The 17,403-nt window shown below is 38.8% G+C and overlaps 1 protein-coding gene across 2 annotated transcripts in view; it reads right to left on the bottom strand.

Annotated features, from left to right (window-relative positions):
- Positions 1-67: 67 nt before the first annotated feature.
- The window catches only part of NUSAP1 (nucleolar and spindle associated protein 1), a 30,318-nt gene continuing 12,982 nt past the window's right edge, over positions 68-17,403 (bottom strand). For both annotated transcript variants that reach the window (XM_010847986.1, XM_010847984.1), the window contains exons 5-11: positions 16,274-16,372; positions 15,036-15,145; positions 11,404-11,585; positions 10,094-10,251; positions 7,317-7,433; positions 2,027-2,135; positions 68-965 (exon numbers count right to left, since the gene is read on the bottom strand). In XM_010847986.1, coding sequence (XP_010846288.1) covers positions 869-965; positions 2,027-2,135; positions 7,317-7,433; positions 10,094-10,251; positions 11,404-11,585; positions 15,036-15,145; positions 16,274-16,372 — 872 coding nt within the window. In that variant the 3' untranslated portion in view covers positions 68-868. The remainder of the gene's footprint in view (positions 966-2,026; positions 2,136-7,316; positions 7,434-10,093; positions 10,252-11,403; positions 11,586-15,035; positions 15,146-16,273; positions 16,373-17,403) is intronic.

The raw sequence follows: 17,403 nt of genomic DNA, 5'->3' as shown, positions 1-17,403 counted from the left end.
CAAGTCAACTCTTGTTAGTCTTGGCTGGTCAAGTAAATTTTGGAAACCAAATTACATTTACAAAGAATGAATCTTACCACCGTGAGAAAAAATTTTATTCATGAAAATCTCAAGCCGTACAAAACACAGACACTCCACTCAGGTGCAACAAATATGAATATGATACTAAGCAACTCTAGTCTTTTCCATAAATGGAGTAAGATATCAGTTTGACAGAGCACAATAATCCTTAAAGCCGCAATCCCCAACTTTCAATATGGTCCTGTGTATTTCTAAATAAGCCAAGCTAGAATGAGCTATAGTTTTAAGAATACAGAGATACGTAATTGACAATTACATGAAGTACACAAAAGCTTAAATGAAACATTTCACATAGGTAAAATACTGATGTCTTATCAACCCAAATGGCTTACAGTTTCAGTAAGATTACTAGATTCTCTAGAGGATGAAGAGGTGGCCTTTCACAGCTTACCCTATCCATAACTTGTTATTGTTCAATTTCTACTAAAGTATGTGTTATAATTGGCTACCATAAATGCTTTTACCTAGAAGAGGACTGAAGTTCTGTTACTAGAGCCAGCAGAGGGCACTTGACTTTAAAAATCTAGGTCAAGAATCTATGATGGGTCTTTTGTAGAAAACTGAGCTAGTTGTCTAGGGGCTTAGGTAAAAAGTATTTCAGAAGAGTTTGTGAGTTTTAAAGGTAATGTATTTTCAGGGATATAGCATGTGAAGAAGCCACAGGCACTACATATAGTATATGAACAAAGTTAAGAGCAGAAAAAGGTCTTTTGACTAAATAAGAGGACAGTATAAAAATATTTACAAAAAAGGGTTAAGAGGAAAGAAATATTTACAGGATATTAAATTATGAACGTTCAGCTATAATGAGGCCCCTTCGAACTCCCAGGACCTTTTCTTTCTTTTCCTTTCGCTCCCGCTCATGTTTCTTTCGTTGCTCCTCCCTACAAAAGGACAGGTTATATGTTAGGCTCTGGTGAAACTCCAAACAGACCACTTTAAGGCACCTGTGGTTAGCATAATGTCCAAACTTAAAATGACATCCAGTGTAAAATATACTTTTACAGGACACTGCACTCTGACCAGTGGTCTGTGCAATGGAAACCATACCTATAAGTCACTTATGTTAAAAGGCTAGACGTATTTTTTTTCCTTATGTTAAAGTAGCATTCTAAAACTAAGCATGAAATTAGAACCAGAAGACACCTTGGAGAGTGAATCTAACCCCTGTAGATTTTTTTAGTTTGTTTTTAAGTGAGAAACCTCTATCTGTGGAAGTCAGAATTCAAGCTTAAAATCACATTGTCTAACGGAAGTGCTAGCATTGGAACCAGGATCTACTGACTTAAGCCAACTGTGATTTTTGAGGGAAGGAATTAAGAGGGGAAAAAAAGGCTCAGAATCATGTTAATGATTTTAATAGCAAATAATAAGGTCTTGGTGGTAGCTGTCCAGTCAAATGATAGGTAAATCTGTGTCAGGAGGGTATCTCATAGGGAATCGACCAAACCAGGACCAGCTGCAGCCCAGGACAGACTCTGGCATTAACTTGGTTTTCATGCAGAAAGAAGCCTCTAAGGATCATACTGGGGTTTCCCCCTGTGCAGGGCCTTGAGGCCTAGTAAGCCTGGTTTCCCTGGGTGTGAGAATTTACATCTGTCTGCATACTTAGGTGCCCTGGGCACATGAGTGATATCTGGAGGGACATCCAGGTGCATTGTTTGGGTAGATAGGTCATGTAAGAGCAGTGCTCTGAATCCGGGTCTTCTGAATCACCCCTGCAGAGCTTCAAAACAATGCAGATGTGCGGGTGCCATCTCACACCTACTGAATAAGAACCCACTGTGATACCGCCTAGGCACATGTACTTTAAGTGCTGTGTATGATTCCACTTCTACCTTCTTTTTAAACTCCACTATTTCTGTGACTCTATCCCAAAGACTCTGCTTTTATACAGACTTTTTCAAATTAAAAGAATTATAGAACTGAATAGTTATGTTCTTACCTGGTCTGGAGACGAGGTTGTTTATAAGTTTTCTTGTGGAAGCTAACTCTGTTGACATGCTCATGTAGAGAATTGTTCTCTTTAGACTGTCCCCATGGTTTCAGTTTTCCTAGTTTAGGATAGAGACAAACAGATTTAAGAAGATTCTTGTACTTATAATTTTAATTTTCTCTTATTTGTGGCTACCTGCTTGCTATCAACATTTATACTTTGTTTTTAGACATTTGCTAGTATAATTCTATTAATTTCAGTTTAATATTCCACAGTAGACATTACTTTCTTTTCCTCTAAAAACAAGTGTCTTCTACTTTAAAAAGATTTTTTTTTTTTGGCCACACTGCATGGCTTGTGGGATCCTAGGTTCCTCAACTAGGACTGAACTCAGGCCCACAGGGTAACCACTGGACCGCCAGGAATTCCCTTTGACTTTTTAATCCTTGGAAAGTGACACAAAAAATCTTAATACTAAAAAAAAAAAAAACAACAAACAAACCCAAAAACCTCTTAATACTGAATCCAATTACAAAGCACATTAAAGAAGCCATAACAACTAGGTAGTTTAATCGCAAGATTGCATAGCTATGTTTAATATTAAAGTAGTATTTCATCTTTGCAGTTTATTATGATTGTTACCTATTGATGTGTATCTGGAACAGAGCAAGCAGGACTGTTTTGTTGGCTTTAGAATTGTGACCAAATTTCCAGATGTTTATGTATTACTTTACTGGCATGGTTTGACCTGTTTCTGAGTACTAGTGACTGTCATTTGCAGTGTTTCCCATTTTATAAAAAGGACTTTCACACTTGCTGCATCATTTGACCCTCTCAGTAACCACCGAAGTAGTACTTGTTTATTTTCCCTTTCATAAAGGAATTAAAGGAATTAAGTGACTTGTCTAGGATCTAAAATAACAAGCACAGGTGAAGCTCTAAACCAGGTTTCCTACCATCAGTAGAAGTTAGGGTGATCAGTCACTCCCATGACAAATACTTTTGGAGAACCCGGTGTGTTCAAGGGACTCTTCTAGGTGCTAGGGACAGAGCAGTGAACCAAGAAGTCAACAATTCTTGCTGTCTTCCAATGGGAGAGGCAGATAATTGTCAAGTAAGGTAACATCAGGCAGTGCTATGAAGAAATATAAGACTAAGTAAGGAATGGAACTATGAGCCGTGCAATGTAGGGCCACCCATATGGACGGGTCATGTTGGAGAGTTCTGACAAAACCTGGTCCACTGGAGAAGGGAATGGCAAACCACTTCAGTATTCCTGCCTTGAAAACCCCATGAACAGTATGAAAAGGCAAAAAGATAGAACATTGAAAGATGAACCCCCCAGGTAGGTAGGTGCCCAGTAGGCTACTGGAGAAGAGTGGAGAAATAACTCCAGAAAGAATGAAGAGATGGAGCCAAAGTGAAAACACCACCCAGTTGTGGATGTGACTGGTGATGGAAGTAAAGTCCAATGCTGTGAAGAGCAATATTGCATAGGAACCTGGAATGTTAGGTCCCTGAATCAAGGTAAATTAGAAGTGGTCAAACAGGAGATGGCAAGAGTGAACATCAACATTTTAGGATTCAGTGAACTAAAATGGACGGAAATGGGTGAATTTAATTCAGATGACCATTATATCTACTACTGTGGGCAAAATGCCTTAGAAGAAATGGAGTAGCCCTCATACTCAACAAATGAGTCTGAAATGCAGTACTTAGTGCAATCTCAAAATTCTAAGGCAAGCCATTCAATATCACAGTAATCCAAGTCTATGCCCCAACCAGTTATGCTGAAGAAGCTGAAATTGAAGGGTTCTATGAAGACCTACACGACTTTCTAGAACTAACACCGAAAAAGATGTCCTTTTCATCATAGGGGACTAGAATGCAAAAGTAGGAAGTCAAGAGATACCTTGAGTAACAGAGAAATTTGGCCTTGGAGCACAAAATAAGGCAGGGAAAAGGTTGACAGAGTTTTGCCAAGAGAATACTCTGGTCATAGCAAACACCCTCTTCCAAGAACACAAGAGAAGACTCTACACTTGGACATCACCAGATGGTCAGTACTGAAATTCGACTGATTATATTCTTTGCAAAAGAGGGAGAAGCTCTATACAGTCAGCAAAAAAACAAGACCGGGAGCTGACTGTTGCTCTGATCATGAACTCCTTATTGCCAAATTCAGACTGAAATTGAAGAAAGTAGGGAAAACCACTAGACCATTCAGGTATGACCTAAATCAAATCCCTTATGATACAATGGACGTGACAAATAGATTCAAGAGATTATTTCTAAGAGAGTGCCTGAAGAACTATGGACGGAGGTTTGTGACATTGTACAGAAAGCAGTGATCAGGACCATCCCTAAGAAAAAGAAATGCAAAAAGGCAAAATGGCTGTCTGAGGAGGCCTTACAAATAGCTGAGAAAAGAAGAGACGGAAAAGCAAAGGAGAAGAGGAAAGATATACCCATTTGAATGCAGAGTTCCAAAGAATAGCAAGGAGAGATAAGACAGCCTTCCTCATTGACCAATACAAAGAAATAGAGGAAAACAATAGAAGGGGAAAGACTAGAGATCTCTTCAAGAAAATGAGAGATACCAAGGGAACATTTCATGCAAAGATGGGCATAATAAAGGACAGAAATGGTATGGACCTAACAGAAGCAGAAGATATTAAGAAGAGGTGGCAAGAATACATAGAAGAACTATACAAAAAAGATCTTCATGACCCAGATAACCATGATGGTGTGATCACTCGCCTAGAACCAGACATCCTGGAATGTGAAGTCAAGTGGGCCTTACAAAGCATCATTATAAACAAAGCTAGTGGAGGTGATGGAATTCCAGTTGAGCTATTTCAAATCCTAAAAGATGCTGCTGTGAAAGTGCTGCACTCAATATGCCAGCTAATTTGGAAAACTCAGCAGTGGCCACAGGACTGGAAAGGGTCAGTTTTCATTCCAATCCCAAAGAAAGGCAATGCCAAAGAATGCTCAAACTACTGCACAACTGCACTCATCTCACACGCTAGTAAAGTAATGCTCAAAATTCTCCAAGCCAGGCTTCAACAGTACGTAAACCATGAACTTCCAGATGTTCAAGGTGGATTTAGAAAAGGCAGAGGAACCAGAGATCAAATTACCAACACCCAATGGAGAATTCCAGAAAACCATCTACTTTTGCCTTATTGATTACACCTTTGTGTAGATCACAACAAACTGGAAAATTCTCCAAGAGATGGGAATACTTACCTGCTTCCCGAGAAATCAGTATGCAGGTCAATAAGCAATAGTTAGAACTGGACATGGAACAACAGAGTGGTTCCAAATTGGGAAAGGAGTATGTCAAGGCTGTATATTGTCACCCTGATTATTTAACTTATATGCAGAGTACATCATGTGAAATGCAGGGCTGGATGAACCACAAGCTGGAATTAAGATTACTGGGAGAAATATCAATAACCTCAGACATGCAGATGACACCACCCTTATGGCAGAGGGCGAAGAGAAACTAAAAAGTCTCTTGATGAAAGTGAAAGAGGAGAGTGAAGAAGCTGGCTTAAAACTCAACATTCAAAAAACTAAGATCATAGCATCCGGCCCCATCACTTCATGGCAAATAGATGAGGAAACAATGGGAACAGTGACACACTTTATTTTCTTGGGCTCCAAAATAACTGCAGATGGTGACTGCAGCCATGAAATTAAAAGACGCTTGCTCCTTGGAAGAAAAGCTATGACCTACTTAGACAGCATATTAAAAACTTTTGAACTGTGGTGTTGGAAAAGACTCTTGAGAGTCCTTTGGACTGCAAGGAGATCAAACCAGTCCATCCTAAAGGAAATCAGTCCTGAATATTCATTGGAAGGACTGAAGCTGAAGCTGAAGCTCCAATACTCTGGCCACCTGATGCAAAGAACTGACTCACTGGAAAAGACCCTGATGCTGGGAAAGATTGAAGGCAGGAAGAGAAGTGGATGACAGGGGATGAGATGGTTGGATGGCATCACCGACTCAGTGGACATGAGTTTGAGCAAGCTCCGGGAGTTGGTGATGGACAGGGAAGCCTGGTGTGCTGCAGTCCATGGCGTCACAAAGAGTCAGACACAACTGAGCGACTAAACTGCACTGAAGGAGTAAAGAGTGTGTGTGTGTGAGGTGGGGGGCGGGGGGTGGACAGAGACCTTCCTAGATTGGTGACAGTCAAGTGGATGCCCCATTAAAAAAAGGGAGCAACCTGTGCAAAGATCAATGGGAATAGTATTATTGGTAGAGCAGAGGAATAACAAATTCAAAGACCTAAAGGAGGGAATGAGATGAATGTGTCTGAGGAGCTGAAACACCAGTGTGATTGGCACAGAGTCAGAGAATGGAGGAGACAACGAAATGATGGTGGAAGAGAGATGGGAAACCTTAGGAGGTTCAGAGCAAGGCACTGATGTGCTCTGATTCGTTTTTAAAGTTGTAGCGGGGCCAAGAGGCTATTCTAGGAGTTCAGTAAGATGATGTGACTAGGACCAAAGGCAGTAGCCATAAAGGGGTGAAAAGTGGTCAAATTACAGATCAGTTTCAAAGATGGAGTTGAAAGGCCTGCATATGGTGTCGAGGAGAGTAGACAGCCAAAGATCACTCCCAGACGTCTGCCCTGACACTTGGTTAGAGAAGTGCCATTGCCACAGATGGGAAAACTTGGGGAAGAAAAATGCAGTGGGGGAAGATTTTTTAAACCATGGTTCAGTTTGACTCTTACCTCTAAATAAGACTTAGTTTTTATTATATTTTTTGCATTAAGATTAGTAATTTAAACACTTACATAAACATGCTTTTTATAGGAAGTTTGTTTTAAAATAATTCCAGAAGCACTGACATATAGATCACATTAATTGCTGATGTTTTAAGTGGATGTGAAGATACTTTAATATATGCCCAAGAGAGACATTTGGCCAATAAATGTCCCAGGTGGTTTGACCAGTGGTCCTCAGCCTAGGATCCTTTAAAAACTATAAAGAAAACATTCATTTACCCATAGAAATATTCAAGTTTCTTGATTTTGGCTGAAGTTTTATTAATGCTTTTTAGCAATACTGATTAGAAACTGTCTTTGGTTAACAAAAATATAAGTGAATTATTTAGTATTTGTTCAATGGACAGTTTTTAAATTATGGGTCACGTGGACACAGGGCAGAGGCAGGAATTCTAGGCCAAGTATGGCTTCCACTGAGTCACTAGGATTTTTCACATCCTCAGATGCATAACTGTTTAGTCTTAACTCTTGTACCTCAAAACATTCCCACATACCTTTGTGTGGCTCATAGTTGAGAGGACGAGACAAACTTGCTTTGAGATCAAACACTGGTTTTTTATGGGAGATTGGAGTCTGCGCTGCTTCGGTTGTCAACTTGAATGGGGTAATAACTAAAATAACAAAATCCAAGGGTTTAATTAGAATAAAAGATCTGCCAAAGTTTTTATTTTATTAAAGTATCACTGCTCAATCTTAAATAGAGTTTAATATGAACAGCCTGAAACAGAAGTATGGTTAAAAAGGAGAAATGGGAGAAAAGAGTTACTGAGGAGAACTAACCCCTGAGATTTGTTTCCCTGTCAGCAGCTCCCCAGATTGTGACATTTCCTAGGATCAACAGGAGTTTAGAATTCTGTTTTAAGAATTAATTGGGTGGGAAGGATAAATTAGGACTTTGGGATTAACATAAACATGCTGCTACATATAAAATAGATAACCTAAAAAAGGACCTACTATATATAGCACAGGGAACTATATTCAATATTTTGTAATAACCTAAAAGGGAAAGGAATCTGAAGATTATATATATATGTTTTTATATGTATAACTGAATCACTTTGCTGTATACCTGAAAGTAAAAGAACACTGAGTCAACTATATTTCAACTAAAAAAAATTAACTGGGTAAATTTTCAGGCTGTTTCCCTGATATTATTTACCTTTTTTTTTGGCAGCACTGAATAACATGCTGGATCTTAGTTCCCTAACCAAGGATAGAACCTGCACTCTCTGCAGTGGAAGTTCGGCGTCCCAACCACTGGACCACCAGGGAATTCCCTACCCTTTTAAAAAGTTATATATTATTAATAGTGACATTTTCATTAACACAAACAGAGATAAAGCCTGAAGGGAACATAATCACATAAAGATTAAAAGATTCATGGCTCTGGTTTTCACTAATGAAGGCTGTTATAGAAAGTGAATATGAAGAATGTGAATTTTTGTAACATAAAGTTAAAAACATACCAGAATGGTATAATTTGGTAAGCCACATTTTTGCTACAGTTGGGCAGCATATATCTGACACATTTTATAATCCTTTCCCCTTACAGGTTACATTCAGGCCATTGTGAGATGTTGGTACTTGCCTGAATATGTGAACAAGTAACCAGGATCTAGGAACACCGAGTGAAACAACACAGAAAAGCACAAAACCCCTGTGCTGAAGCCATTCCATTGTGTTGCCATCAAGTTTTGGTAAGGAGGGGAACCATGGGGCTATCACACTGCTGCTGAGAGGATGTACTGGTACAATTCAACCAGTAATGTAAGTGTCTGCATACCTTACTATCCAGTAGCCCCCCAGTCCTAGTTTTGAGAAACTCTTATACATGGATAGGAGATGTGTTCCACAATGGTCATAGTTACACTATATAAAATAATAAAAATTCTTCATGGGGGACACAGGCTTGATCCCTGGTCGGGGAACTGAGATGCCACATGCTGCAGGGCACCTAAGCCAGCTCGCCACATCTACTGTCTGCCACAGCTACGGACCACGCACTCTGGAGCCCATGTGCCACAATTAGAGAGCCCACGTGCTGCAATTAAGGCCCAACACAGCCAAAAATAAATAGTAAATAAATACTAAAAAAATAAAAGTCAGAAATACCAATGGGTCCATGATCAGTAAAATGGATAAGTTGAAATATATCCATACCATTGAAAAACACAGTGAAAATGAATGAACTTTAGCTCATTTATCAGTATGGTTCTTGAAACGTACAGAGTGAATAAAGCAAATCATTAGAAACAAATCAGTTTGATTTCATCTACATAAAATTCGTATTTGATAACTGGGGAAAGAAAACTATCCCATCCCGGCTGGGCACACTTCTGAGTAACCTAGAGGAGAAAACTCAGGATATGGCATAGAGGTAGTTCTTCCTCATGTCCTTATCTGTGGGCATTTGTGGGTCCTTGCTCAGTATTAGGCAGGTGGCTGCTGCTCAGTGGCTCATGTCCCATGTAAAATGACAAGAGTCCCATCTTAAGGAAGTTTATTCTTCATTTTTTTAGCCCTGCTTTCTGCCCAAACTTTCTTCCCATTTTACAGGATGATTTAGAATGTTATATGGAATGTTTGCTTGCTGGTATAGAAAAGATTAAGGGTAAATGGGAATGAGAGAGAACGACAACAATATTCTCCTCCAGTCTGAACTCCTGCTGGATTACTCTGGTCTCAGGGAACCAAGGCCCCTCTTGTCTGACATTCAGCAGAACTCTCAAGAGAATTTTGATACACTCAGTTCTAATACAGGCCTTAACCTGTTGGTGATAATGTTTTAAACCCTCACACTGCTATTGCAGTGTTCTTTTGAAAACCACCTGGTCTTTGTAGGCAATGATTAAGTAGACAGGGTGTAGAAGAGTGTCTATATGGCTCATTCTGGCTTATACACCCTACTACCAGTCAATAGCATGGCATTTATTCCACGAACTCTGGGTCCTGTTAGTTTCAGGGTCTGGCAGAACCATTCAGAGGCTATAATGAGTGCTGTGATCCTCCTCCTAATCTCTGAGGAGGGGCCAAATGTTCTCCAGGGAGGGTCACCATCTTGGGGCTTGTCTTAGACAGGATGGAGACCTTGGGCCGAGGTATCAGGTTTTCGTCTGTGTCTCTGTATTTCCCTCACAAGTATAAATGCTATGGAGAAATTTTTGCTTTTGATTCTATAGATATGGAGAGGCTTTAAAGAAACAATCCTATTAGGATGTTACATGGCTTAAAAATGAAGCAGAAGTGTGGGGAGGGGGGTTTGTCTCTTTACCAGCAACAGATTCACCCCTTGTGGTCTTTAACTTGTGTGTCCCGAGCACAGCCTGGCCTTTTGGGGTATTCACAGACGTGGTCACATGTGGAGACTTTCTGGCTGGAGTCTTGGTCAGTGAACGCTTATGCTCATTATCTTTAGTAGCAGCTGAAAACCTAAATAGTGGAGAATAAGACGTGAGTACTTGTGTCAAGAGTAACTTGGGCTGAGCTTATAAACACCACCACCTACCCTTCACCAAGCACTGAAAGGGCCTCAGTATAACTTGTTATACAAATGAACCTCTTTCACAGAATGTGAATGTTTTTAAACAATGATGCTACAGCAAGTCATTTATCAACTTCTGTTACTTGTAAAATATGGTTTTGTACTCTCTACTCTCCCTGCCTTGGCCAATGACAGTATAAAGCAGAATTCAAAGGAGACACCTAAGGGCCTCAAGTTTCAGGTGTACTTGAAGAAGCTCCCTTTCTCCTCCTAATGAGGGCAAGTCAGAGGGATTGGGAGACCACTAAGATTCTACAACAGAATTAAGAAAACAGATGTGTATGAATGGTTCTGCTACCGTGTCCAGGCTGTTCTGTATCCTGCAGGAAGCAAGGACCAGCCCTTGACCATGGTGTTCTTAAATATTATTAAATACAATCAGAACTGCCAAGTATAGGTACCTCATATTCCAAGCTAACTCAATAAATAGAATTCCAAACTCAAGGGCCTTTTTCAGCTTTTAAAAACTATGTCTAATATTGCACATGTTGGGGAAGTATTACCATGCACCACTGCTATTAAATGCAGCAATGCCCTTAATAAAGAAAAAAGGAGCCTAAAGGTCTTCCTCTGGGGGGATGGTCAGTTGAGGGCTACCCTGATGCCAGGAAAGGCATAAGCAAAGAAAACAGGCATTAATGGCATGAGGTGGCTATGCTGCTGCACTACCTAGTGGGCTACGATGTTCACACTTCAGTTCTTTAGTTCACCACATTGAGACATTTTCAGCTTCATTGATATTTAAGTCAATGGAAAAATTTATATAGACATCTTTGCAGACATACATTAAATTAATAAAGTAAAATATCCATATTATCTTTTCTATCTTTACTTATGAATCAAATGTTAAGAAAGTTGGATAAAACAAGAAAACACAAATTTAAAGGAAAAAAGATTAACTTAAATGTTTGCTGTTCTATTCCAATCCTTTCTCCTTTTCACCCATTCTAAAACATTTGATGTAGTCCTCCTGAAATGTATTAAAAGCAATAAAGCCTTTGAGACCTCACCCTGGATTCCAGTTTGGAGCTCTTCTTTACCTGACATTCATCTTAGCTGCCGAGAGAGCAGAGCGCTTGGCTGACCCCTTCACACACAAGGTGCTCCGGCCTGCGTGGGGCCGGCCTTGCGAGCGCTGCTGGCTGCCAGGGGTACAAGCCACGGAGAGTCTTCCTCGGGCAGGAACTGGAGTTGCCGGCACTCCCTTAGTGACGGGCTGCCTCTGGAGAACCCGAAATGCAGCACATTAAAGCCTGGCCTCTTAGACAGTATTGTCTCCTGGGCAAAGTGCAGGAGAGTGCCCCATTCATTCCATTTCATCCTCACTTTTAAGCCTGTCATCCTTCCTTGTCTACTACCTCACCCCATCCTATCTGCCTGGCAGGCTGGGTGGTTTTCTACACCTGTGTTGCTAAGATGGCTCTGATTTCATAGAAACTTCTAGTTCTGCTGTGTTACAGAAAGCCCTTTGTAGCTCCCATGTCCCCAGGTATTTTCTCACTAGAGAGAGCAGGTGGCTACAGTCCCCCATGGCCAGAGATGGGGGATAAATGGTTCTCTTGGAAAGATGGTTCCTTTGACAGCATGATATGCAGTTTATTAAATATAAACTCAAAGAAGAACCTACTGTGTAAAAAGCTTATGAAATCTACAAATAATTACTCCCCAACCCAACCCTAGCTCTCCAATAGCTTTTTAAAGTTCTTTTTTAAAAACCTAAAGAAAAAGAAAGGAAGGGGAATGCTTTCCATAAAACAGCAGGGAAGGGTTTCACTTATGTTATCTTTTTTAGATACAGTCAAAGCACAAAGAATGATGGAATGTTTTACTATCATTAGTCTAAGCTCTGCTGCAGGCAGAAGAAATCTAACTTCACTAACTGACAACAGAAATAGGACTATGGGAATTGACAATGTAGAGCCAAAAGAAACATTCTGATTATAGCCTATGAATACAAGGAAGCAGAGAATTACATTAAGTTCTCATTTTAACATACAAGCAGAAGAGATTCATGTTGTAAGATGAATTTAAAAGTAGAATATTTAGTAAATATGTATCTTTACTGTAAGCTAAGAACTCAGGTTAGATGTTTTAAGTATACTGTTATATGTAATCACACCATTTGTTTTCTTCTTTCTCCTAAAATTCCCACTTTCTACACTGTCTCCTCACAATTCATTTGGTGCCAAAACCATCAACTCTGCATCTTTGCTTGAGCAACTTAAAATGTTCAAGTGATTCTACTCACAGTGAGTACCAATCTTTCTGGCTTTTCAGGTAGAATATTATGCTGACTCTAGTAGCACTATTTTGTTTGCAATGTATCTAATAAATTTCTCCCTTTCTTTTAGCAAAAAAATCCTGTTTTAACAAAGCAAGGAGCTCAATCATAACATACATAAAAATAAAAATGTGGGTTAAAGATTAACATAGGGAAAATAATAAAAGCAGTAAAAATAAAAGCATATTTTTATGATCTTGGGACAGGAAGGGCAACACAAAACCCTCAGTTTTAAAAGGAAAAGTTGTAAAGTTTAATAAAACAATAAAACCTTCCACAAGGGAAGATACCATTAATACAGTTAAAAAGATAAACTGTGGGAAAGTATTTAGAACATATAGTACATAATATTCGTCATTCATATAGATAAGTGGCTCATAAATTGGCAAAAATTAAGAAAAAGCAAATTCACAGAAAACCAACCAATTATATAAAGATTTGTAACATGAACATGTAACATCTGATGATCAGAGAAATGAAAATTCAATTGGGTTTTTTTTTTCATATATTATCAAAGATTAAAAAATTTGATCATTCCCACTGTTAGCAAAATAAACAGGCATCTTGGGGCACAAAGTTTGGGATCCCATTGTAGAGGAGCCATCAGGCAACTAATCGTGGAGATAGTCATTAGTCACAGCCAAGATGATTCTCCCTAGATCTTTGTTCACTTCTTAGTGTCTATCACTCTCCAAAAGACCAGCCCCTAAACATATCAACTGTTAAGAAAACCATATTAGCTATGGTGAAGTCCCCATCATCGTTTTTTATTTAGTCTCCAAATAGATCACACCAAATAGCCCATCTCATCAGGTAATTCCTGATTAAACAGTGACACTGGGGTGGGATTTGTAGAACTAAACTCATTCAGGTGGGACTGTCAACTAAGAAACAAGATAAGCTACTCATTTATTCAACACATCTTCAAGGCGACACTCAAGTTTATGGTTAAAGCAGTTGTTCTGCCCTTACCTTTTACCTAGAAAATTAATTCATCCATATCATGTGTACAGAGAGCTTGACTTTAATATAGTTTTTAAGTAGACTCAGCTTCATGGTAAGGAAAATGAGTGGCTCTCTTTCCAGGCATATTTGCAGCTAGCTCATGCCTGTGCAGAGAAAGAAGCTATCTCCTTTCTATAAAGCATCAGCAGGCCACTCCCCTCTCCCTTACTCCCAGGATGGGCCTCTTGTCCCAGTATTCAGTAATGAATGCTCTGATACTTAGTGATGAATGCTGTAACTTAGCCCTTGTTAAAATTTACAAGTCTTCTTATGGACTCGTCTCTGGATTGTCCACCCATGTTGTTAGATCAACATGAAGAGATGGAGACGTTTAATGCCTTGACTTGGGGATGCTCCTGCTTGCTATAAGGTTGATAACACTGTCTTCAACTGTGGTAACAGTGGTTTTATAAACACTGTTCAAGTGAACATTTATTATCCAAGATTAAGTCTCTAAGAACCACATGTATTTTTTTGTTTGTTTGTTTTTTAATTATTTAGAGATTATCCAGTGCATTTCCCCATTGGCACGGGTATCAGAAAACTCAAAACTCAACTCAGTAACTGATATAGCAGACACTGTACGTGCTAACAGTGCTCATTTCTGCCCTTTGTAGAACAGCTCTATACTGTATTGTGCTGTAATACCACAAACTGGCTCAAATTCTTTGAGAAATAGGCAGGTTATTATGTATTATTAAATTAAAGAATGTTTCCCATCCAAATATGAGGCACCCCTTTAACACCAGATACCATGTAAGGCAGTAACATCAACTTCCTGGGATGTTATTAACTCACTACTCTTCTGCTAACTCAACCTCGGGGTTGACTTCACCTTCTCTTACTCAAAAGACTTTGAGTTCAGCACTATCTGGTCTGAAGGCCCCCAGTCCAGGGAGCTCAGTTATGACAGTAAGCCTTCAAGCTAGCCACTGTTAGCCACCCCTTTTCCCTTTGGGTTAGAGACAGGAAAAGAAGGTGGCTTCAGCCATAAATCAGTTTTTCCCCAACAAAAGTGAAAGGCACAATGTCTGATTGTGGAAAACAGAGTAACTTATTGCTATTTTGGAATTCTTCCTTTCTTTTGTTCTTTTTTATTTTACTATTTACTTTAAATATTTTTCTATTTAAAAAATTTAAAAAGTTATATTTTCTTAATGTTTTTCCTTTCTTTTTAATTATTTTTTATAGTAAAGATTCACTGCTTTATCTGGAGGGTTTTGAAAATTCTCAAAAACAAATTTAAAATAATAAAAATACATTAAACTCAAATCTATTCCAGTAATAGAATAATAGAAAGCTAGTTGTATTAACCATGCTATGTAATACACAATATCAACATTAAAATCAAACAGTACCACTAAGAACATAATTTTATCAGCATACCTTCAGTTCATTAAATGAATTGTGTTCTTCAAAATGTTTCTTTTTTCTCTCAACATATTGATCAATGGACTCCATTTCCTTAAAACGAGCCTCGTGAAGCTTCTTAAAGTCTAGAGTATTTCCCCAAATATGAAAATTAATAACAAGACAAAATCCATTTATTCACCTTCCTTATGTTTTTCTATTAACATTTATTCTCATCTCAGTATTCCTAATATTCAACTTCAAACATCATTTTTGCTAAAATTTGAATTTCAAAATGTTTAGTTTTTGGAAACTCAGGAGAAAAGCATATTCATCTTATAAACTATCAAACACTGACAATCTCTCCATTTCACTGCCTACTGACATCTTGGTTTAGTCCAGAGGATAAGAAAAGATTAACAGATTTGTCCTCCACCTCACCAATTAATTAATGGCCTTTACTTAAATTTGACATTTTATAATGCTAAGAGGAGAAGGCAATGGCACCCCACTCCAGTACTCTTGTCTGGAAAATCTCATGGATAGAGGAGCCTGGTGGGCTGCAGTCCATGGGGTCGCACAGAGTGGGACACGACTGAGCGACTTCACTTTCACTTTTTACTTTCATGCATTGGAGAAGGAAATGGCAACCCACTCCAGTGTTCTTGCCTGGAGAATCCCAGGGATGGGGGAGCCTGGTGGGCTGCCATCTATGGGGTCGCACAGAGTCAGACACGACTGCAGCGACTTAGCAGCAGCAGCAGCAATGTTAAGAAGATAAGGGAATGCTAAGGAGAAGGGAATTTATAATGCTAAGAAGAGAAGGGAATGGCAACCAATTCCAGCATTCTTGTCTGGAGAACCCCATGGACAGAGGAGTCTGGTGGGCTACAGTCCATGGGGTTGAAAAGAGTCAGACATGACTGAGTGACTAAGCATAATGCTAAGAAAGCTCTATGCCAAGGATTGGCAAATTTTGTCTGTAAAGGGGCAGACAATAAATATTTTATGCTGGACAGCCACACACAATGTGGTCTCTGAGTTATGTTCCTTCTTTTATACAATGCTTTACAACTGTAAGAGACATTCTTAGCTCAGGGCTGTAAGGCAGGCCAAGACGGGCAACAGTTTACCTCTGCTCTGTGAGATTCTAATTGATTACATTCTCACTAAGAATAAGTAATAGAATTTCTAATACATGCTGAGCAGCATTTTAAGTATTCTAAATATACCCACAATCAACATTCTATGTGCCAGGCAACAGAGTAACTTACTTGGAGTAGTGCTTGCAGTTTTATTTTTTCCAGGTTTGGAAAACCCATCTGTGTAGAGAGACTTCTTTCTTTTTGAAGGTACCCTTGGATCTTCATTACCTGAATCCAAAGATACAGAACTAATGAAAGATTTCTAAAAATTATTCCCATGAAGAAATGTAACAGAAACTAACACTGTAAAGCAATTATACTTCAATTTAAAAAAATGTAAGTTAACATGGAGCATTTTCATGTGCTAGTCTCCGGCAAGGTTGTGGGAGAAATGTATGTAAGGAGCACAAAGAATTAGTTATAGCATCACCACATTTTTAGCTCATATTCCAAGCAGACAGAAATTTTGTGCTTCCTGTATAGCTATATAAGCCTATCAGAAATTTAAAAACACTTTTCCAGAACTTTTGCTATGAACATGTCTAGATGTTTTAACGAGAACGATAAAAATCACACAATTCCACCAGCCTAAGAAACACTATTCTCATTCTGGCATCTTTTCTCAGGTCCTTTGCTTCTATGCTTGTTTTGCTTTTGTTCTTTAAATCTAGTTAAGATCATGATGTGTATAATGGTTGCTATTTCCCTCTACTTATCTTCCACATTCTAATATTATTTTTATTTATTTTTTTTTTACAGGTTCATTTCAGAGCCTCCATAGTGAGAAATACACTCTATGGGCCTCTACTTGGCAACAAGTTATTTTCCATTGCACACTTGAACTCAGATTTTAATTTTTAATTTACAGCATTAGGTTTTTTTTTTTAATGCCTACCGCAGGGTTTGTGGGATCTTAGTTCCTCAACCAGGGATGGAACCCCACTGTGAAAGCACCAAGTCCTAACCACTGGACAGCCAGAGAATTCCCTAGTTTTTTGTTTTTTTTTTTCTAATTTGAAAGGACATTTTGTGTGTGTGTGGTTAAAAACACATGACATAAATTTTACCAGTTAATCATTAAGTGTATAATCCAGTTGTGTTAATTACATTCACCGTTGTGCAAGCAATTTCCAGAACTCTCTACTCTTGAAAAATGGAACCTTTATACTCACTAAACATGAATGGAAAACAAAAAAAACTTAAAGTTTATCAGTATGGATTTGAGGCGTACTGACACACATATGTTATGCAACTGGGGG

The sequence above is a fragment of the Bison bison genome, unplaced genomic scaffold (genome assembly GCF_000754665.1).
Source record: "Bison bison bison isolate TAMUID 2011002044 unplaced genomic scaffold, Bison_UMD1.0 scf7180017864259, whole genome shotgun sequence".
NCBI classification, from domain to species: domain Eukaryota; kingdom Metazoa; phylum Chordata; class Mammalia; order Artiodactyla; family Bovidae; genus Bison; species Bison bison.
The sequence above is the reverse complement of the archived record's forward strand: the minus strand, read 5'-3'. Positions and strand labels throughout refer to the sequence as shown.